Source organism: Lathyrus oleraceus, chromosome 1 (assembly GCF_024323335.1).
Source record: "Lathyrus oleraceus cultivar Zhongwan6 chromosome 1, CAAS_Psat_ZW6_1.0, whole genome shotgun sequence".
NCBI classification, from domain to species: Eukaryota; Viridiplantae; Streptophyta; class Magnoliopsida; order Fabales; family Fabaceae; genus Lathyrus; species Lathyrus oleraceus.
Window position 1 is genome coordinate 144,461,100 of NC_066579.1, and position 23,024 is coordinate 144,484,123.

At 38.6% G+C, this 23,024-nt stretch overlaps 1 protein-coding gene across 1 annotated transcript in view; it reads left to right on the forward strand.

Annotated features, from left to right (window-relative positions):
• Positions 1-3,570: 3,570 nt before the first annotated feature.
• Positions 3,571-23,024, forward strand: part of LOC127096240 (uncharacterized) — a 33,400-nt gene continuing 13,946 nt past the window's right edge. Inside the window, exons 1-4 of the mRNA XM_051034834.1 lie at positions 3,571-3,921; positions 5,874-6,077; positions 8,265-8,525; positions 8,600-8,933. Of these exons, the coding sequence (XP_050890791.1) occupies positions 3,571-3,921; positions 5,874-6,077; positions 8,265-8,525; positions 8,600-8,933 (1,150 nt within the window). The remainder of the gene's footprint in view (positions 3,922-5,873; positions 6,078-8,264; positions 8,526-8,599; positions 8,934-23,024) is intronic.

Genomic DNA, 23,024 nt, shown 5'->3' on the forward strand with positions numbered 1-23,024 from the left:
ATAAATGTAACAACTTCATTGAGTGTATTATAGTTTAATCGTTATATAAATAATGGTCTCACGCTCCTGATATGATCATATAATAAATTTACTCATTTGATTCTTACCAGCTCATTATCTGACTTAGACATTAAAATATCTTATTTAAATATCATCTTCGTTTACATCAAGAAAAGCAGTGAAGTTGGAAATAAGAGAAAAAGTTAAAGCAATATAATCGATAAAATAAAACTCACAAAACTCAGATCACCTGCTATTCATCTAATAAACTCATACAAATAAATTATTAAATATAAATATTTAATAATTTATTATTTATACTAGCACAAAATGACATACAACTAATATCAAATCAACATTACTATGTCACTTCTTATAAATTTATAATAAATTTTTATTGATTGTCTATAGACTTTGGAAGCTTTTCTATTAAATATTCATTATATCTCTAATTATAAATTTTATTTGAACACAAAAATTGTTCTTGATATAAGTTGATATGCAAATCACTAGATGAATTTATTATTTATAATAAATATATTTCTTATTAATTTTATTAATTTACTTAAAAGATTAAAATTAAAAAGTAAACACGTTTATATACAAATGATATTTTTAAAAGACTTACATCTAAATTAGACATATTAAATTAACTATTCGTTTTTCTTAATATATATGAGAAGACAAAAGCTATTAATAAAAAGAGACGTAGGGTGTATAAAATAATTATATGAAAGAAAAATACATTATCAGTAATATCTTAAAATGTATGATTTATCTTATAATAAGGTAAAGTTTCGAAACATTTTTTATACTAGTGGATATGAAGGGAGTAATTAGGTTGTCTCTAATAAGGGGTAGTAAGAGGGACCATGTGATAATAACTTTTAAGTTAAGTTTACCTTTTTTTGTTGATAATATCTTTTTTAGTTAAATTATCAGTATATCTTAAGACGTGAGATTTTTATTTTAAAAAAAGTTTCAAAGCATCTTTTTTATTAGTGGGACTGAGGGGAGTAATTAGGGTGTCTTTATAAAGGCTACAAAGATGGACCATGGGATATTGTTTACCCAATATACCTTCTCACCACATTATACTGAATTTATTTCTATCAATTTGTCCAAAAAGTGTTAATTCACGTCTTATTCCTCAGTAAATACTCTTAAATTTATAGTCTAGGCAAAAGAGATAATATGAAAATAGAATTGAAAATGAATCCAAACGATTAGAAAATAATTAAAAATTTAATTCAACAATTAAATTATTAAATTTGATTCATAAATCAAATAAGTTATATATGAAAAAAAAAATTTAATTAAATAAGTTAAACTTCAACTAAGATTTCTTAAGTTTTCGAATCAACTCAATTATATATATATATATATATATATATATATATATATATATATATATATATATATATATATATATATATATATATATATATATATATATATATATATATATATATATATATATATATATATATATATATATATTGCTTCAAGAATATATTTTTGATTTAATATATATTTTAATCCATTAGTTTAAATTTATTTAATATTTCACTTTTCTCTTTTAATATGTGTTATAGTCTATTAATTTAATTTTACAAGTTAGTCATTTAACTCTATTTTCACTATTTTATTTGCTATTTTCTATTAATTTCTGACAAAACAATCTTAAGTTCTGCGTGATGTGATAACAATATTATTGACATAAATCTGAATTAGTATATATAGTTAAAAACGAATATATTGTTTAAATCCCAAAAATAAAATCTTTGCAATTTAAACTTTAAACTACATCCAGTGGTGGTTCCTTCAATGGGTTTGCCAGCATGACACCCATCTTTTCACTTTTTCTAGTTTCAAGCATATGCCAACGTGGGGAACAGTGTAATGTGAAGCAACTGTTCCTTGAATAGGTTTTAATTAAAATAAAATTTAATTAATATAAATACTAAAATTAAAGTTGTGAGATTATTATTTTAATTAATATAAAATTTAATATGAATAAAATATTAATATATAAAATAAAGTTGTGAGATCCAATCTGAGTTCTTCAGAGTTGCACCATTGGAGTGAAAAAGTAGTTGGGTTGCTTCAAGCTGACGTGGCTTAATAGGTCCCACAAAGAACCCAAAAATGGGTTTACGGTTGGAGATGCTCTTAGATTTGTGTTAATGACTTTGTTGTCACGCCATGTCACCAAAACTTTTAACGTTTTTTTTTTCAAAAATTGAAGTAATTGACCAAATAAGATAACGAAAGTGAAATTAATAGAATAATTTGTAAGGGACTAAAATAGAATATTAAATTAAATTATAAAACTTGATGAATAATTATATCTATATTTTTTTACCTTACTTAAAATCATAACTTTAAATTGAATTTGATCTAAGAATTAAATTAACCTTTTTACTTAAATGTGAGAAGTGTTTAATTGAGATTATTTAAAACATTCACAAAACTCTTTCGAAAGAATATTTTTGGTAGTTCATTTTCCATATTTGAAAGTAAATGCTCTAAGGTTTTCAAAACCTACTAATCTCTTTTAGAAGAATTCTTCTTATAGTTTATATTTCGTTCTAAAGCATTTAGAATGACCTACGGAAAACTTTAGAGCATAAAAAATGAATTATCAAATAGTTTTTTATAAAATGATCAAATTTAAAATTTTGAAATCTCAATTATTAGAAGATGAATCGAAAATTTCTCTATTATACAAAACATATAATTATACACTAGCAAGATACTATATATGGCAACAAAACTCTTATTCTTAATTATCCACTCGAATTTGTCCCGAGTTTGACAAGAAAACTCGGTTTTGATTAGGTTTGAATTTGAGTTTGGATTTTCCCTGATGTAAAAATACGGATATGAAATAAGTAATGAATACACTAGTACTCACTCCAAATTCGTCCTCGAATTCGTCCGTTGATAATTTAAAATATTTGATTTTGATAATTTAAAATATTAATTATTTGATTAATAGTGTTAGATATAACTCATATTTATTCATGTTGCATTTTTTATGAATTTGAGTTTCATTTAACTTGGTTCTGATTGTATATGAGCAGAATTTAGCTTCATTTGGAAGGATCTGATCCATAACTGTTTTTCTCAATTCTGTTAAAGTTTGTTATAATTCAGTTACACATTCTCTCTCTCTCTCTCTCTCTCTCTCTCTCTCTCTCTCCATCTTCATCATCTTCATAGTCTTCCTTCTTGTGCACAAAAAATTGGTATCTAGAACTCCGGTTCAGAATCACGGGAAACACAAGTGAATATTAGGCGTGTGTGATTGATTTTGATTCTGAAATTCAAGTGAGTTGAAGTTCGAAATCGTAACATAATCACATTTTTTATTTTGAGAGATTGTAAAACACGAGTGTTTGGTGATATATGAGTGAATTCTTACACAAGATCGAAGATGAATGGTGGAAACGGTAGCTTTGAATACGAAGCTTCCAGTCTTTGATGGAAATAATTGGAATCGATGGATGACTCAGATATGTGTGTTGTAAGGTGCTCAAGATGTTTTTGATCTCGTCAATAACGGTTATGCAACTGTTGCAGCAGATGCAACTGAAGCACAAAGGAACACGCATTAGAGAGATGAGGAAGAAAGATCAGAAAGCTTTATTCTACATCCACCAGTGTGTGGATATGAATGGGTTTAAGAAGATCCCTGACTCGACGACCGTGAAGGTTACGTGGGACACACTAGTACAATGCTATGGAGATGATGCATCGGTGAAGAAGGTGAAACTTCAGTCTTTACGTAAGAAGTATGAGAATATTAATATGAAGAACAAACAGAAGGTGCCTGATTACATCTCTAGAGTGATTCTGATCACAAATGGGATGAAATCTTACGGAGAGACTATCTCTGAACAAGTAATCATTGAGAAGGTATTGAGATCACTTACTCCTCAGTTTGATTACATTGTTGTAGCAATTGAACATTCTAAGGACCTAAACACCATGAGAATTTAAGAGCTGCAAAGCAGTTTCGAGACACAAAAGTTGCATATGACTGAGAGAAACTCTGAAAGTAAGGTAGAACGGACTATGAAAGCATCTTCTGGTAAGAAGAATCAGAAACAGTCTGTGTCAGAGACAAAGAAGATACGTGGTAGTGGTTATCAGAAGTCAGAAGTCTCCAACTCTGATGAGAAAAAACATCATAAGGGAAATGAGAAGTTTGACAAGAAGAAGGTCCAATGTTACTGTTGTAAGAAGTTTGGTAACTTTGCTGCTGACTGATGGTCAAACGGGGAAAGGAAATCAGAAGAAGCAAACATAGTCAGAGGAGAAACTGATGATGAACCTGTTCTGTTGATGGCTTTTGAATCAGATGGTGAATATTTGGTAGACTGGTGGTATATGGACATTGGCTGCTCAAATCACCTAACTGGAAACACACAATGTCTGACTAATATTGACTCTAGAAAGAGGACAAAAATCATATGTGCTAATGATAAATATATGAATGCTGAAGGAATGAGAAATGTCAAGGTTAGGGTGAAGAATGGAAAAACTATTCTGATCAAGGATGTTTGGTATGTTCCTAGAATGAAGAGCAATCTGATGAGTGTAGGTCAGCTCATTGAGAAAGGTTTCTCAGTTACTATGTGTTCGCTGTGAAATTTGGCGAACAACCTCTGATTTACCAAAACTTGTAGAATTGGGTCACTTGCAGGATCAACCACACAAATCCTAGGACATGTGCAGATTTAGATGGTCTTGAAGATGTCTAAAATCACTTTCATATCTTTCATTTCTGTTCTCTAAGTGTTTTACGTCGAAATATGTTGATTAAAATGTTAAGCAGATGTAAATTTAACAAGATAAAGTAAATGGCAGAAATTGACTGATGAAATGTAAAGTGTCGAAAAGTAGAAAGTGCAGAAAGATAAATGACTGGAAAACATAAAAGGAATTTGTAAAGAACTTTGAACTTTATAAAATAAACTTTGAAAGAATTGGTGTTTGTTTACACATACATTTTCCAAATATGACTCTTTTCTCTCACACGGGTACTTTGAGTGTTTTCAGGAATTTTGTATAAGTAAATTTTCACACCTTTTTAGATAATAACTACCCTATATATACATAAATAACATAACTGTCATTAACGACTAAATCCTGAAACTACGACACATGGCTTTCCTCCTTTCGCCAGATGCTTCCACGCGTCTTCTGCCAAACGTCACAACTTTTTAAATTCAAATTTATACATTAAGTCGAAATGACGTCCTCCTTCAGGATTTTTGTCGAATTATCAACATACTGCAATGTCTTCCGTGTCTTGTCGAAAGTACCTTTCTAACTGCAAATATCTTTGTCGAAATGACGAAACCTCCCTCTTGTCGAAGTGTCGAACCATACTTATTAATCAAATCATTCCAACCCATGTCATCATTTGTCGAAAACATCATTTCTTACACCAAATCTCATGGCGTCGAAAACGCACGTATACAAATTGCCCCCCAGCAAAGACGTTTCGACTGTTGTTCTAGAGAAACAGTTATTTGTTGTCAATCAGTGCTTTGATGCCATGTCATTTAAACTTCATTAAATGCAAGTCTGATAATCCCAATTTCCAAGGCAGATTCATCATTACACTTTCTCCACAATGTCACGTCTAGCCCACGTTCACAGCCTACTTCCATCATTTCCTCACGTCATGGTTTCTTTTCAACTTCCACCTCTTTATCATTTCCATCAGAAATGGCCACGTGTCCCACTAACACCATTACCATCTAAAACGTTTCAACATCTTCTTCCTATAAATACCCATAAACCTTTTCTTTAAACCCTTTTACGTTTCAAATTTCCTTTTTTCATACCCATTCCTCAAGCTTTTCACATTTTCTGAGAAATCTTCTTCAGTTTTTTCAGCAATGGCGCCTCAAAAACCCTCAAGCAGTAAACACTCCAAGAAGAGACAAGACTCATCTTTTCCTCCTGTGCATGATTTGAAAGGGCCAATGACCATTGGAAATCAACAGTATGTTCCGGAACCTCCAAACGAAAAGGAAAAAGACTGCATCTATAAATCTCAGGTACTAATCCCTGTTCTTATTTCTGGAAATTATCACGCTATGTTAGGTCCCCTTCCAAACCCAGAGATTAAACCAGAGCGTTTAAGAGAGTTTTTTCCATCTTACTTTCACACAAAACCCATAGGCGCTGGAAGAAAACCTCAGCCCAAAGAGAAAGTTGTAGAACAAAAAGATTCATCGAGTTCGACGGATATTGGAGAGTTGGACTTAACCTATTTGAATTTTCCCAGGATATTTAGAACCTGCCCATGGTCGAAAGATCCTTCTGACTACCTATCTTGGTTAGATAAAATCGAAAAAGTTAAAGGGTCTTTTTGGAAAGAAGTAGGCATTTTCGACCTTATCCAGTTGTCTAGAGTAGGACCCAATATCTGCCCAAATATGCTTTTGGCTTCTCTCTACTTTTGGGATAGTACTTACAACACCTTCCACCTTCCTTGTGGGATGGTTACGCCTACCCTTTTCGACGCAGCAGCCATTGTTGGTCTTCACCCCAATGGTATAGATTTCGACCCTACCGTCTTAAGTGAAGATACCATTGCTTTCGAGACTAGCCTTGCACCCTACTCCTTATTCATGTCCTATTACCATGATAAGAGTACTGCTGAAGTTTTAGATGTCGAACATATAGCTTTTCTAACACTGTGGCTATCCAAATATGTGTTCTGCTCTCGCTCTCTTCAAGTTGCCAAGAGATTTATCACCATAGCCAATCAGCTTCATGCAGGCACGAAACTATGTTTGAGCGAAATGATTCTGGCGAATCTCTATGAATCTCTGAGTGAGAGTGTGCATTTCTTAAAGAACACCAAAACCCAAGGGAAAATCAACTTATCAGGACCCTTTTGGCTCTTGCAACTATGGCTCAATGCCACATTTGAAGCTAGTCTTCCTGTAGCACCAGAAATAGATGAAGAAGAAGTAAACAATAGGACTGTCGAATGGCCAAGATTAGTGCTATTAACGCCAACTGATGAAGGAATCAGCCTTCGACAAGCTTTTAAAGGCTATGTTATGATGTTTGCTAAAAGTCATCAATTTACTTCAACCATGGCACCTTTTGCTGATAGAAAGATTGGACCTAAGTGGTTTACCCAACAACTGCCCTTGGAGATGCAAAAGGACGAAAACACATTTCTGAATGTTTGGGAATCGTTCTTGACCCCTAGGCTCCTTTTTTCTTATCGTAACACCACTAAAAACCAAATTGCTTTGATAGTTTATCAACCCAACCTTGTTTCTAGACAATTTGGTCTAATCCAAATCAAACCTCAACCTATATTCCCCAAAAAAGGGTCCATCATCTTTTATAACTCCCTTCATACTGAAGACGAAGGCAAAGAGCTGTCGAAGAAACTAGCTGATGCTTCTCTCGACATTCGACCAGTTATTTTTCGACCATCATTCTTATGCACTCCTGAGTTTGATGAATGGTGGAAGGATTATTATTCCAACAAATTTTTTGACGTAGCTGCTTTTGCTACACATTTGACAAATGCTTTCGCTTTTGTGCAGGATCGGACCAAAAAAGGTATTCAACGACATATTAAGGAAATACAGAAATTTCAAAAATATTTTGAAACTGCGTATAGACCTGATGATCTTAGTCGAACCATATGCGAAGCAGCGGCTGAATTAAAACGCAAATTGACAGAGAAGTTTAAAAAACTGTCATTGCCTTCCAATCTTTCACCAGAGGCGCGCTATGACCTTGCTTTCAGTTGTCATCCACCAAAGTTTCCTCCTTTGCCAACTGCTGACTTTGGGGTGGCGTTTGGTTTTCCACTTCCAGACTGGTTCCTTTGTGGGGATTTTATGAAAATTCTTCGTCAAAAGTATCAAAAACCTGCTGAGCGTGTGGTTTCGACTAAGTATCATCTGGGCGAATATCCGGGACACCTTCATATTGGAATAGAACATGTTCGCGTGGAAGATACCATTCTTGAAGGTGTTCACAGAAAAATATGATTTTTCTTTCTGTTATTCTAACTGTCTTATCATGTATCTCTTATATTTGTTTCTGAATTTTCTTTCTTTCCTTAGCCGTGAAGATCCCTGCTAAGAAAGCTGCTGTCGAAGCGTCGCCCAGTACTGCTAAGAAGCCTTCGACAAAGGTACAAAACTTTTCTCTTCTTATTATTTTCCTTCCATTATTCAAAACTAACTGGCTTTGGCCGGTATGACTAGGCAAGTCGAAAACCCTCAACAATCCAAAAGAAGAAGAGTGAAGAGGAGAGACAAGAGGATAAAGTCCCTAGTGAAGAGTCTGGTGATGAATCTCCAGAGTTAATCCCTCCCCCTCAGAAGAAAAAGAAACTCACGAAGGTCTCTTCCCAAAGGTCCATTGCTAACCCAATCAGGAAGGATCCTGCCAGTGCTTCTCCTGCCAAGCCTCAGTCGAAAGATATGGGGAGTGGGAAGTCCAGTTTTAATACTGAAATTCCTGAGGTAATTTTTATTTCGACAGCATATGTTTTACCTTTCCTACATCTTTCCTTCTAAATCTTAGAATTTATTTTTAGGAACAAGTGGTTGTCGCAAAAACGCCTGAGAAAATTTTGGAGGAAACAGCCCCAGAGGAAGATGTCCCCCCAAGTGACCATGATATGCAAACCGTAGAAGAATTCGACACTACAGTGGGTGACGCCTCTGAAGATGAATCTCCTCCTCATCCAGGATTGCACGTTGCACCTCAGGGTGATGATATTGAAATGGAGGTTGTGGTCGAAGATGACCCTGAAGATGGAGCTTCCAGAGACGGGGACAACCAGTCGAAACGAACAGAGGTCGAGCATACTTCGACGCGAAACACTCCACCTACTCCTGACCGGGTCCAAGGGAGTAGCAAATCAACTGGTTCGACCAGTTTCTCTCGCGAGGAGCTTGAAAATCTCAAAGTACAAAGACCTTTGGAGTATCTGAGAGCCATGCTTAGCACCCGTTTCAATTTCCAGGATTCTTCTCAGAGCAGTTCGACCACTTCTGGGGCAACTTCTGAAGCACCATCACTTGGCAGCCTCCTGACCAAGATCAAAACGAAAATCCTTGATGTCGATTTGTTTAAAGTCTTGGAAGAGAATTCCCTTGCTCAAATTGGTCTTAAGAAAGTCTTGAAGCAAGTGAATGTTTTGGAAACTTCTGCTGAGATTGGAAGTTTTGTGATGGAGTTGATGACTCTCATTGACCTGGCCACTGCAGATCTCCATCGTCAAAGGGATCTTACCGCTCAAATCTCCTCCAAATCTGAAACTCAAACTGCTGAATGGGACGCCGTTTCGACTTCGACTGACAAAGTTTCAAAATTGCAAAAGCTCTCTGAAACGTATGTCGAAGAAGTTGCTGCTTGCAATGATAATATTCAAAAATGGAAAACACAGATAGCAGCACTTCAAGAAAAGATCTCTCAAGAGGAGAAACGTAAGGCATCCATTCAACAACCCAAGCAGAGCGAGATTGACGAAGAATTGAGGGTGGGTATTCGACATGCAGAGAAAGCCCATCAACTTAGTCAGGAGATTGAGACTCTCTCTACTCACAAAATTCTTTGTGACCATCGACTCCAACTCCAAAGGCAGAAGTTCGCCACTTTGAAGGATACTTTTGCCAATTTTAATTTTTAGTCGAATTTATTTAGCAACTCTCAGCCCTTCGAGGCTTTCTTTGTAATAACTTTTGAATGCCGTTTTTATTTGGCCCATCTTATCACAATTATGTTTTGCACTTATTCTGTTACTACTTTTACTTCCTGCAATATAGGCTTATATTTTTTCAAATACTTGCCATTTATTCTTAGGATTCTCTTATCCTTCTCTATCTCTTCTATTTCATACGCGTCGTTCGAGAATGTTCTCAAAACCTGGAAAGGTCCTTCCCATTTAGGAGACCACTTTCCCATCAATTTATCCTTTCGATCCATAGGAAGGATTACTTTCCACACAAGATCACCTATTAAGAAGATCTTGGATCTCACTCTCTTGTTGTAAAATCTTTCGACTCTCTTCTTTTGTCTTCTTATTAGGTCTAGCGCGCGCAACCTTTCTTCGTCTAAATCAACTAGTTCGTCCATCATCATACTCCAATATGTGTCTGATGGGATTTCATGATGCCTTTGCACTCTAACTGACTGCAGATATATTTCGACTGGCAAAACTGCATCATGTCCGTAAGTCAACTTGAATGGAGTCGAATTCGTTGCCTCTTTGGGGGACGTTCGACAAGCCCACAAGGCTTGATCCAAAGTCTTATGCCAATTTCTAGGTTTTTTTCCCACATGCTTCTTAATCAAGTTTATCACTACCTTGTTGGCTGCTTCAACTTGCCCATTTGCTTGAGCGTAGTAAGGTGTCGAAGTAAGGAGCTTAAAACCTGTTTCTTGTGCAAACTTCTGCATGTTTTTACCAGTGAACACAGATCCTTGATCTGTTGTTATTGTCTCAGGTATCCCAAATCTGTAAATTATGTATTTTTGGATAAAGTCCATGACTGCTTCTTGATCCACATTCACCAATGGTATGGCTTCGGTCCATTTTGTGAAATAATCTATCCCAACCAAAATGTACCTTTGCCCTTTTGAGGAAGCTGGTCGAATCTCCCCGATCAAGTCCAACGCCCATCCTCTGAATGGCCAAGGTTTTATAATTGAGTGCAACTCACTTGCAGGGACATGAGGTATGCCTGCATGTACTTGACATTCCTGACAACCTTTTGCGAATTCGACACAATCTTTCAGCATTGTTGGCCAATACATTCCTTGTCGAAATAAAAGCCACTTCATTTTGTGACCTGCTTGGTGCGCGCCACACGCTCCACTGTGTACATTCGACAAGGCTATGTAGGCTTCATCCTCACTCAGGCATTTCAACAAAACTCCTTCTGCAGTCTTTTTGAACAATTCATTTCCCAAAAGTACGTAACTCAAAGCTCTGTATTTTACCTTTCTTTCTGCTTTCTGATTTGGGTCTTGTAGATAATCTTTGACAGGCTTTCTCCAGTCTGTTATTCCTGAATCATCTATGTTGAATATCTCGAAGTTTTCTTCGTCACCGTATCCTAATCTTATTGACTCTAGGTCTGATGGGGACAACCTGGTGGATACGACTCTTCTTCTGACTTCGATGGCTTCTTCCAACTTTTCCTTCGACACCTTGTATCCGGACGCTAGTTGAGCAAGATCATTCGCTTCTTGATTCTCCGACCTAGGAATGTGCCTGAAGACGACGTTGTCGAATGCCTTGAGAAGTCTATTGGCTATTACAAAGTACATGATCAAATTCTCTTTCACGCACTTATACTCTTTCGTCAACTGCTTTATTACCAGTTCGGAATCACCCATTATTTCGACTTTTGTTGCCCCCAATTTCAACAAGATTTCAAGTCCAGCGATCAAAGCTTCGTATTCTGCTTCATTATTTGAACACAGACTTTCAACTTTGTACTTGAATTTTGTTGGAATTTTTTCAGGAGAAATAATCAACATCCCAACGCCAGTTCCATTTTTATGACTGGAACCGTCGAAGTACAGTTTCCAAGGTTCCAGTTCGACGTATTCTACGTCTTCGTTTATAGAGTGGTCCGCTATGAAATCAGCGACCACTTGTCCTTTCACTGCTTTTAAGGGCAGATATTTCAAGGAGTGTTCTGTTAAAGCCAAAGCCCACTTTCCAATTCGACTATGTAAAATAGATTTAGATAACATATACTTTATTACGTCGAAATGGGAAGAAATATATACATCGACAGGTTTTATATAATGCTTTAGTTTAATACAAGAGAAATATACACATAGGCATAACTTTTCTATAATGCTATATCTAGTTTCGGCATCGTTCAAGACTCTACTGAGATAATAAATGGCCCTTTCGACGCCATTCTCATCTTCTTGACACAACATACTTCCTAATGTTTTGTTTGATGCCGAAATGTACAATCTCATATTTCTTTTTCTGCAAGGAGACATCAGGATTGGGGGATTAGCCAGGTACTCCTTGATTTTATCGAAAGCCGCTTGCTGTTCTTGCCCCCATGCGAAGTCTTCTTTCTTTAGTCGAAGTAGAGGAGAGAAAGCTTGTGTCTTCCCACTGAGGTTGGAGATGAATCTTCTGAGAAAATTGATTTTCCCTAGCAGAGACTGCAACCCCTTTTTGGTTGATGGCGCTTTCGCTTCCATTATGGCCTTGGCTTTATTCTCGTTTATTTCGATCCCCTTCTTATGGACCACAAAGCCTAAGAAATCACCCGCCTGCACACCAAAAGCACATTTAAGTGGGTTCATTTTCAAACCAAACTTCCTCATCCTTTCAAAGGATTGTCGAAGATGATCTATATGATTTTTCCCTGAAACAGACTTAATCACAATGTCGTCAATATACACTTGCATGAAAGTTTCGATGAAATCATGAAAGATGGAATTCATGGCACGTTGGTAAGTCGCCCCAGCGTTCTTTAAACCAAAAGGCATTACTACCCATTCGTACGTTCCTATGGCTCCAGGACAACGGAAAGCCGTTTTAGGAACGTCTTCTTCAGCGATAAAAATTTGGTTATAACCAGAGTATCCGTCTAACATACTTAGGTACTCATGGCCGGCTGCGGAATCTATGAGCATTTCTGCCACTGGCATAGGATATTCGTCCTTTGGGGTAGCCGAGTTTAAGTCTCGAAAATCAATACATACCCTTAGTTTGCCATTTTTCTTAATTACTGGAACAATATTTGCAATCCATTCGACATACCTGGTTGTGCGGATGAACTTGCATCTTAGAAGTCTTTCGACCTCTTCTTTTATCTTCGACAGGATTTCTGGTGCGAAGCGTCTCGGAGTCTGCTTTACTGGCTTCTTCCCTTCCATTATTGGCAACTGCATTTCGACCAGACTTCTGTCAAGACCAGGCATTTCATCATAATCCCATGCGAAGCAATCTTTGAATTCTTTCAGCAACTGGATTATTTCGACCTTGAACTGGGGGTCCATTTTTGCGCTTATGTACGTTGGTCTATGTTCTGCCCCCACTCCTAAGTTTATTTCTTCTAAAGGATCCTGCGCCACCATCTTCTCGTTTGTTGACACTGGATCTTTTTCGAACCCCAGAGGTTCGTCGTCGTAAATGGCGTCAAGCTTTTGGTGTTGCCATCCGCCCATTTGGTTGGTGATGTGATCTTCCGCAACGTCTTCTTGGGGACATTGTTTGTTGGAGTTCTCTTGGTTGGCTTCGACAGCCATATTTTTTACCTCAGCCTCAAGGGCCTCTTTTAGTTTGTTTTCGGCTATGTAATCCGTAATCTTTTCAATCGCTGATTGTTCACTCGTCATCGTCAAATTCACTCCCCCATCCCGTCGGCGCTATATGAGTGGTACCCCATATGTAAGTCTCGCCAATCACTTCTTTATCCCATTGGAATCCATGCGTTGGATGCAGGTACATGGAGCAATAGGCATTGTCTGTCGTCTTCAAGTCGAATCCTGCCGGACTGCAGGGAGGTATATGAGCCAGGTTTTTGTCGAAGCTTTGGCTGTTGACGGTGTTTACCTCGGTCATGAAGTAGCTTTGGTCAGCCTCGATGTTTTCGACGATTCCATCTGGCCTCCATATGGCTATCCGCTGGTGCATTGAAGAGGGTACCGCTCCTACGCCGTGAATCCATTCCCTACCAAGTAGCAGGTTGTAGTTGGCCTTTGAAGCGATGACTATGAACATCGTAGGTCTTGTTATGGTTCCTACAGTTAAGTTCACTTGGATGACTCCCATAGTTGTTCCTATCTTCCCTTCATAATTCGACAGCACCATGTTGTGGGGCTTCGCGTCCGAATCGTCTTTTCCAATCTTCTTCAGCATGTAGTGGGGCATCAAATTCACTGCCGCTCCCCCGTCCACCAGTATCTTATTCACGCCGACATTTTCCACCTTTCCTTTTATAAACAGAGGTTTCAAATGCGCTTTCATGGAGTCGTCTGGTCTTTCGAAAAAGCGTTCTGCTCTTCGACGCATCCGTTGTTCATCACATAGTAGCAGACGGGCTTGTGTGCCATTGTTTCTTCCTCCATTTCGTCTCCTTCATCCTCAATTTCCATGACTCTATCATAGTCTCTAGGGAGAACAGAGACCACGTTGCAAATCACGTTGAAGGATGCCTCTGAGTCAGAGTTAAAACTGTCGGTTACTTCATCATCTTCCTGCATCTTCTCTTTCGACGCCACCGATTCGACACCTCTGCTAGGATTGATCTGGAGGGGAGTCTCTTTCCTGCTCCTTGTCTGACGATTGTTGCTAGATTCTGCTTCGTTTGGACCATTCATGTTCTTTTTCGCCATCTCCATTTCTATCCTCTTTTGCCTTTGGAACCTCCTCCATTGGGACCTGGACATGGGATTTTTGCCTTTGTAATTCTCTGACGGGTATGGTCTTGGCTTGTGTTTTTCCATTTCCTTCTTGCCCTCCATCGACGCGCCTCTCTGAACCTCGAACTTTCCCCATTTCTTCTGCCCCTGGGCGTCCCTAATGGGTTGAACCCATTTGTCGTCTGTGGCTTTGTCAGATGGTTTATAGGTGTTCTGGCGTCTCTCTCCGTGCCTCCACTGGTGGTGATTACTTCTCCTTGGGTCGTATCTCACTGTTCCCCAACTTTCTTTCCTTTTGGTCTTATCCACCGCTTCCAGGTTGGTTGCTGCCTTCCTGTCGAAGACTGCGCTGCAGCGTGGGCACAACATCACTTCGGTTTTCATCCTTTGGCACCTCTTGATGAATTCCATTAAGTTTTCCTCCTCTCTAGGGTACGCCAGCCTTTGGTACTCTTTCCGACGACGATCTTCGCCCTCTTCGACCTGGTCCTTCTGAGTTATTTCTACCATATTTACCCCAACATTTCGTTCGTCGGCGATGCTTAATTCGTTCATCTTCCTGATGAGCCTCTCTTCTTCGCCTTCGACGCCTTGTGGTGTTTGGTCGAATTCTTTCTCTGGGCAGCAGCACCAAGATATGGTCCTGGGACCATGTTTGCAACAGCATTTGTTCCAGTTTCTTCTGGGATCTTCCATTGTCCTACGCAGAATCCCACTGATCACGGGCTTCGAAGGACCGTTAGCGGCTTCCGCTTTGATTTTTGTGATTTCTTTACTGAAAGGCCCCATAGTGTTGACGCATTTGGCGATATCACCATTCTTCGTTTTGGTAGAATCAAAGCCTTCAGCAGCCTTGTTTTCAAACGCTGGGTCTTCAGTAACCCTCTCCTTCGTATTAGGGGTATGTTCCGTTTCGTCGACTGTTTCCTCATTGTTTTCTGAAGAAGCATCTCCCCAACCGCTTGGTTGGATCGTGTCGATGTCGATCTGAGAGCTTGCCGGCGCGTTGTACTTCACAAGAAAATCATATTTCCCACTTGGCTGTCCCAAGCGGTCCCAATTCTCCTCTTGTCGAAACTCCACATTCTCGACAGCATTGTCACCGTCCTTCTTGTCGAAACCTTCAGTAGTTTCTATTCTTTTCTGGCTTGCGAGATCATCAGTAATCTCGACCATGTTGACATTTGCGTCGAAGCTTCCAGGGGCTTCCACCATTTCCGAATTGCCATCAGGAGCAACTTCGGCCTCCACCATGTTTACGACGGATGGTTCAGCGTAGTGGGCTTCGACTGCTTGCATAGGATTCGAGTCGATCTTCATTTGTTGTTTTGGTTTGTCACCAAACTTGAGCCTTCCGTCACGGATAGCATTTTGCACGAGATCCCTGAAAAGGAAACAACGAGACGTCTTATGGCCCAGAAAATTATGGTATTTACAAAAACCTCTCTTTTTCTGTTGTTCCATAGGTGGTTCTTTAGCGCCTGGTGGTTTCATTAATTGACCATCTTTAACCAACAGATCGAAGATTTCGTCACATTTGGTGATGTCGAACGTATAAGTCCTTTTGGGGAACTTATCGTTGGCTTCGACTGGGTTCCCGTTCGACGGCGTTAGTACTTTGCACGAATAAGGTGGGCCTTGCTTTAGTTCTGCTAGGTCGATTTCTTGTTCGTCGAAGTTACTTGGTTCGTCTACGTCGAACTCATCGTCTTGGCGAACCCCTACGTAGGCTACCCTCTCTTTTTTATTCTTATTTGCCCTGAATTTTTCGTCCCTTAACCTTTCGACCTGTCTCACTCTATCCGCTAATTGTGCCATATCCCTCAGATACTGGGTATCTAGTTTCTTCCTTATAGAATAGTCTAGTCCCCCTGCGGCCATTTCGACCAACTCATGTTCTGGCACTGGGGTGAAACATCTGGCCTTTAACAGTCTGAACCTATTTAAATAATCATCTATTGGTTCGGAGTGTTTTCTCTTGACACTGGCTAATTCTTTCAGACTTATTTTTGTTTGTCCCATGTAGAATTGTTCATGGAACAGCCTTTCTAATTGGGTCCACGTGTATACTGAGTTTGCGGGCAAAGATGTAAACCACGTAAACGCGTTCTTTGTCAAGGAACTAGGGAAATATTTTATTTTCAAATTTTCGTTGCGGGCTATCTCCCCTGCCTCGATCAGATAACGTGCCACATGTTCTATAGTGGACTCACTAGTGTCCCCTGAGAACTTTGTGAACTTAGGGACTTTCCACCTTGGTGGCAATTCTTCTTGCAGAATATATTCTGATAGTGGGGATGCGTAACTAGGCCTTTGTAAACCCATGTTCATCCCATTTTGTGCCATTATCGTTTCGACCATGGCTGCCAAATTGTTTTCGACAGGCGGATTATTATACCGCATCCGTTGTTGCAATACAGCATCCGCGTCCTGGCCTCTCTGGATTACTATCCTTCTAGGCTCTTGTGGAATGGGGATTTCGACACGAGGCTGTTCGACTACATCCTCTTGATTTCTGACGTTCGTTTGAGGATTGTCTAACGGTATCTGGTTTATCGTAGGCTCTTCCTGGACCGCTACCGATGGGTTATGAATCACTTGTTCTCTGTGTCGAGTTTGAGGGACTCCAAAGAAATCAGCAATGCGCGTCATTTGCGCTGCCAATACTTGGTTTGTTTGAGTGGTGTTTTGTATTAGTGGATTAAACACCGCTCCCATTTGTTGCGTCAACATTTGGACCATATCATGATTACTTTCGTCCATCTGCTGTCTAATCACTTGCGCCGAATTATTTGTTATCGGCGGCACGTAAAGTGGTTGTTGATTCAATCTACTCATGTTTCCACCATATCCTGACCCTTGTAAGGGTGAAGACACGTTGGCCATCGAATCTGAATATATTAACGGGGAGTTATGTAAACTTGCCATCACCGAAGTTGGCATTCCGAAGGGCTGTTCCCTACCAGGCGGAGGCAAGGTGAAATTCGTTACGAAAGGCCTAGAAGTGTTTCCCACAGGGGGGGGTGTCCCAATGGGCATTTGTTGTGCCCTGAAGGACGAACTAGGCGCGTTTTGCGACATCGAAACCGCTGGTATCGACCCTGTTGACGAAGGTACAGCCTCTGACACAGGGACCGATCCTATATTGCCTTCTGTCGAAGGGATAGGGTTAGATACTGGGATGGATTCGTTAGGATTATTTGGTTGGTTCGCCATTTTCCTTACTCTTGTTCTCTTAGGTATTTCTACTTCGGACACGGCTAATTTACCGCTTCTCAGTCTCATACAATGAAGAACAAATTTTGATTAATGATTATCTAACTTTCTAAATTTCTGCACTGTCCCACTGGGCGTGACAATTTGTTCGCTGTGAAATTTGGCGAACAACCTCTGGTTTACCAAAACTTGTAGAATTGGGTCACTTGCAGGATCAACCACACAAATCCTAGGACATGTGCAGATTTAGATGGTCTTGAAGATGTCTAAAATCACTTTCATATCTTTCATTTCTGTTCTCTAAGTGTTTTACGTCGAAATATGTTGATTAAAATGTTAAGCAGATGTAAATTTAACAAGATAAAGTAAATGGCAGAAATTGACTGATGAAATGTAAAGTGTCGAAAAGTAGAAAGTGCAGAAAGATAAATGACTGGAAAACATAAAAGGAATTTGTAAAGAACTTTGAACTTTATAAAATAAACTTTGAAAGAATTGGTGTTTGTTTACACATACATTTTCCAAATATGACTCTTTTCTCTCACACGGGTACTTTGAGTGTTTTCAGGAATTTTGTATAAGTAAATTTTCACACCTTTTTAGATAATAACTACCCTATATATACATAAATAACATAACTGTCATTAACGACTAAATCCTGAAACTACGACACATGGCTTTCCTCCTTTCGCCAGATGCTTCCACGCGTCTTCTGCCAAACGTCACAACTTTTTAAATTCAAATTTATACATTAAGTCGAAATGACGTCCTCCTTCAGGATTTTTGTCGAATTATCAACATACTGCAATGTCTTCCGTGTCTTGTCGAAAGTACCTTTCTAACTGCAGATATCTTTGTCGAAATGACGAAACCTCCCTCTTGTCGAAGTGTCGAACCATACTTATTAATCAAATCATTCCAACCCATGTCATCATTTGTCGAAAACATCATTTCTTACACCAAATCTCATGGCGTCGAAAACGCACGTATACACTATGAAAGAAAATATCTTAAAGTTGTATGATTTTGATCAGAAGCTGATTATGCAGTCTGAACAAGGAAGCAATAGAACATTCAAGATGAATGTGGAAATAGCTGAAACTAACTGCCTTAGTGAAGAAGGTACTGAAAGTGATAGTGACTTGTGGCATAAGAGATTGGGTCATCTGAACTTCAGAAGCTTAGGGCATATGAGTTCTAAGAAGCTGGTGTAACACCTCAAAATTTACCCTCCTCTCTTGGGGCTAGCTTAGCATATTGCATATCATTTTTTAGGTCATTAGTCATTGCATGTTTGCATATCATGTGACAACATGGACAAGTCATCCTCCTAAGTCTTGATCAGAAGATAAAGAGGTCAAAAGATTCAAGCTGAGGGTTTCATTGAACTGATCACTAATCATCTGAGGGTTGGTGTTTCAAATTAGGGTTTCATGGTTCCTCAAGGAGGTTGAGCTTTATCTTATGGGAGATGGTACATCATCATCATCATGGTTTTTGTCATCACCAAGAGATTCATTGTTCATGATCAGTTCCTTGAGATTAGGGTTTTGACCTCTGGTCAACCCTAATCATCTATATTGAGCCAATCAGGGTTTTGCAAGGAGATGAGGGTTTCAATGGATATGGGGATCATCATATGGTTTTGTTGAGCTTATGTAAGCTAGGGTTTCATGGTTGAGCCATTTCATCAGGAGTTTGAGGCTCAAGATCATCAGTGCATGGCCAATTCATCTATCAGTCAACGAAAGTCAACCACAGGTCAACTGTTGGATTTGGAGGTGGGAGAGGGTTAGAGACACTTCATTCATGTCCAAACAAGTTTCATTTGACATTTCAAACATCAAGAATGAAGAAAATAAAGTCAGATGAAAACTTTCCAAAAATAGAAAGTGACTTGTAATTCAAAATTGCCAAAAATGGAAAGGTTTTCTCCTCAAAATTACATGTCCAAAAATGCTTCAAATGAAATTTTGTCCAACATGAAAGTTGAAGATCTTTCTCTCACCTTTCCAAAAAGTCCAAGAACATGAATTTCTCATTTGTGGTTGGCAAGTTATGATCAAATCATTGTCAAGAAAAGTTGAATTTCAAAGGTGCATAACTTTTGCATCACAAGGCCAAATGGAGTGAGACTTTTTGGAATCTTCATCAATCCTTCATCCATGAGCATTATGGAAGCTAATTGAAGCAAGATCTCATCATTTCCAAGCCAATTCAAGAACTGTTGCATCAAGCTTCTTCAATGGCAATTCGAGTTTTGAGCTAGATCCTTCACAATCAACACACAAACCTTGCTCCATTCAATTATACAAGCATCAAAGAACTTCTGTTTTGGCATTACAAGGCTTGATTCACACGATTTCACATCTGCAATTCCAAGAAGGTCAGTTTTCGACTTGCCTAATTCTTAAAATTGATGGATATGTTTGATAGATCTTGCTTAGTAGAGTAATCTGCAAGTTGAACCACTGAATTTCGTTGAGAATTGAGGAAGTTATAGTGAATTTAAGTTTCATGAGCAAACATGTTTCTCTTCGAATCTCTTTATCTAGGAAGAATTAGGCTTAATTGATTTGAGATTCGTGATGTACATTAGAAGACCTTTCCATTGATATAAGGTTTGTTGATTTTGGTGAAGAATTGTTCTTGAGTGATGAACTTGTGATGAACACGTGATGAACGTAAGAAAATTTTCCAGAAACCTTTTTGATCCATAATCTCGCTTGCTTGCATGCGCTAGAGTGTTATGAGGCCATGTATTGGACCACGTGTCCTGGCCATTACAGAAGCGCGCGCTAGTTTTGAAAATGAGCCTCCCTTCGATTCCATGCTGAGACAATTCCAATTAGCCTTTTTGCATTTATTTCCATATGCCTTACATGTTTCACCAAGCTTTTCCATGTCATTTTTTATTTTTTATCCACATTCCAAAAATCATATCTCATGGAATAATGATCCAAATTGACTGGAATTTTTTGCATAATGATCCTTATCATGTCTACTTTTTTTTTATTATTTTTGCAAAAATTGTGCACGTGTAGTTTTTAACATGGCCTAGGGTTTGTTCATATATGTGGTTACTTGCACCTTGCTTGATGTTTTGATCATGAAATGATGATGCTTGATCCAAAATTCTTGAAATTTTGCATGTGTAAAATAGACATTTCAATGAACATTTTGGCTTTGAGGTTGTGATTTTTTCTTTCCTGGTTGATGAGATATGAGCTGTTGAATCTAGGTGTAACAATTTGTGTCACACCATTTCTTGTCTAACTTCCTGATTTTTGTTACCATGCCATATGAACTCAAAATGACCTGAATTTTTGCAAGTTGAATCTTCTGGATGTTAAGTTTGAATGTGAATTTTTGTGGATTGTTTGAGTGCATTTCCAATTTGATTGAGATTTTCTTCCCTGTTTGACCAATTGTGGACTTTTTGTGAGTCATGATTTTATATGATTTGTGAAATTCTTGTTGCTTATTGGATGGACTTGAAATTTTACACATGTATTCTAGGTATCTTGAAGTGTGCCATGGATTTGGTTTTATGTCCATATCATGTTTGGATTCTGTTTTGTGCTTGCTTGAAGTTGACACATGATTTGGTGCCTTGTATGAGCTTGTTTGAACATGCTTTGATTTATGGATTTTAATTGACTTGCTTCCCTTTGTCCAAATGGCTTGAAATTTGGTTTGATGATCAATGGATGGATGCTGTTTAACCTTGATTTTTCCTGGAATTTAGTGAAATATTTTTGAGTTGATTTGGATTGAATCTTTCTGTTTGGTCCATTGAGCTTTGAAATGGCATGCTTTGCACTAAATGCTTCATGAAATGATATTGGTTGATGATATGAATGTGAGACCACTTGGATTTGATTCTTATTTGATTGATCTTGATTTTTGATAAGTTTCATGTTCCTTTTTGGTTTATTGCTCCCATTTTGACCCTAGTCTTGTACTAGTGGTTAGTGCTTAATGTTTGAGCTTTGTTTCAGGTCAAAGAGCACAATTGCTTATACTTGATGATGTGCACTCAATTGGAGTTAGTCCATTGCTTGTTTATGACTAACCTTGAGTTTGTTTTGTAGGCTTTAAGACTTGTACTTAGTCCTTGTGGATTGCACCTTTGTGCATTGCTTTGCTTGTTTGTCTGTTTATGTACAGTTAACTGTTGACCATTGTCTGTTTGACTGTTTGAGCTGTGTAACTGACTGTGTTGGATTGATTTCAGGTACCTTAGTTGCTATAGTTCTTTGAACTTTGCTTGGTTGCTTAACCAATTGAGGTATAGCATCACTAACTCCATGTAGTCTGGAAGACCTGGCCTGTTACTTGGCCAGGCACCTGTCTGAAGTCCTCCTTAATAGGCAATGCTTGTGCTTGTTTATTTTTGTCCCCAAGCAGGAAAAGACCTTTGATAAGGCAATTGGCAGAACACAAGAGATGTGAAATCCATCTCCTGCTATTCTTGTTGAGTCATCCCTCTGCTCACACCACTGTGTTGATGCATTGTGGATATTAACCCAAGATCTTGTACAGTTGAGTCAGAGTCATAAGTGTAGAAGGGTTCCCACTTTCTGAACCCACACTTCATTTGTCTAAAGCTCTCCCTGGCCAGGGATAAGAGCTGTGAGGCACACCCCTCACTTCCTATTTCATCTGCTTCACCCTAACTCTCAATGTTAGGGTGAAGAGCTAACATCACCTAATACAGTTGGCTTGCTTTTGCAGCCTAACCCTTGTTTGAGCCCACTTTGTCTGGATATAGTGTGTGCTAATTGTGAATGTTTGTTTTGTTTTGATTGTGCTTGCATGCTTTGCTTTGCCTGTTTAGGATTAGCTTGCAGTCTGTGCAAATAGATAGAAAACTTAACCTAGGACCATTGTGGAATACATGATAACTATTAGGCTCGAGTCAGTCTCCCTTCTAGTTAGTCATTTCCCAGTCTCTAGTTAGGAGAGAGTTTCTCCCCTGTTCAGGGGAACTACGTTGCCCTGATCCTCATACCAGATGAGGTACGTAGGCAGGAGGTCGTACGAGATCTCTCCGGGCACCCTTTTCTTTTTTTGAGTGTGTTGTGCTCGACAGCTATCAGGCTCGAGTTCCCGACTCCCTGTTAGTCTGTGTGTTCACCCTTTTTCTTTTTGTGTGTGTTTGCTTGACAGTTGCTAGGCTCGAGTTCCCGACTCCTTAGTAACTTGTTGTGTGTTATTCTTCTAGTGTGTTAGGAGATGGATGTAAGCCCAGTGATTGGCGTTCCGCATCCTATTGTTGTTTGGTTCAGAAGCCGATATAAGTCCAGCGATTGGCATTCGGGTTCCATGTTTGCCTGCTTGTGTGTGTTTTGTTTCGGCGTGCGTGAGCCGAACTACGGTAGCTCTGATTCTCG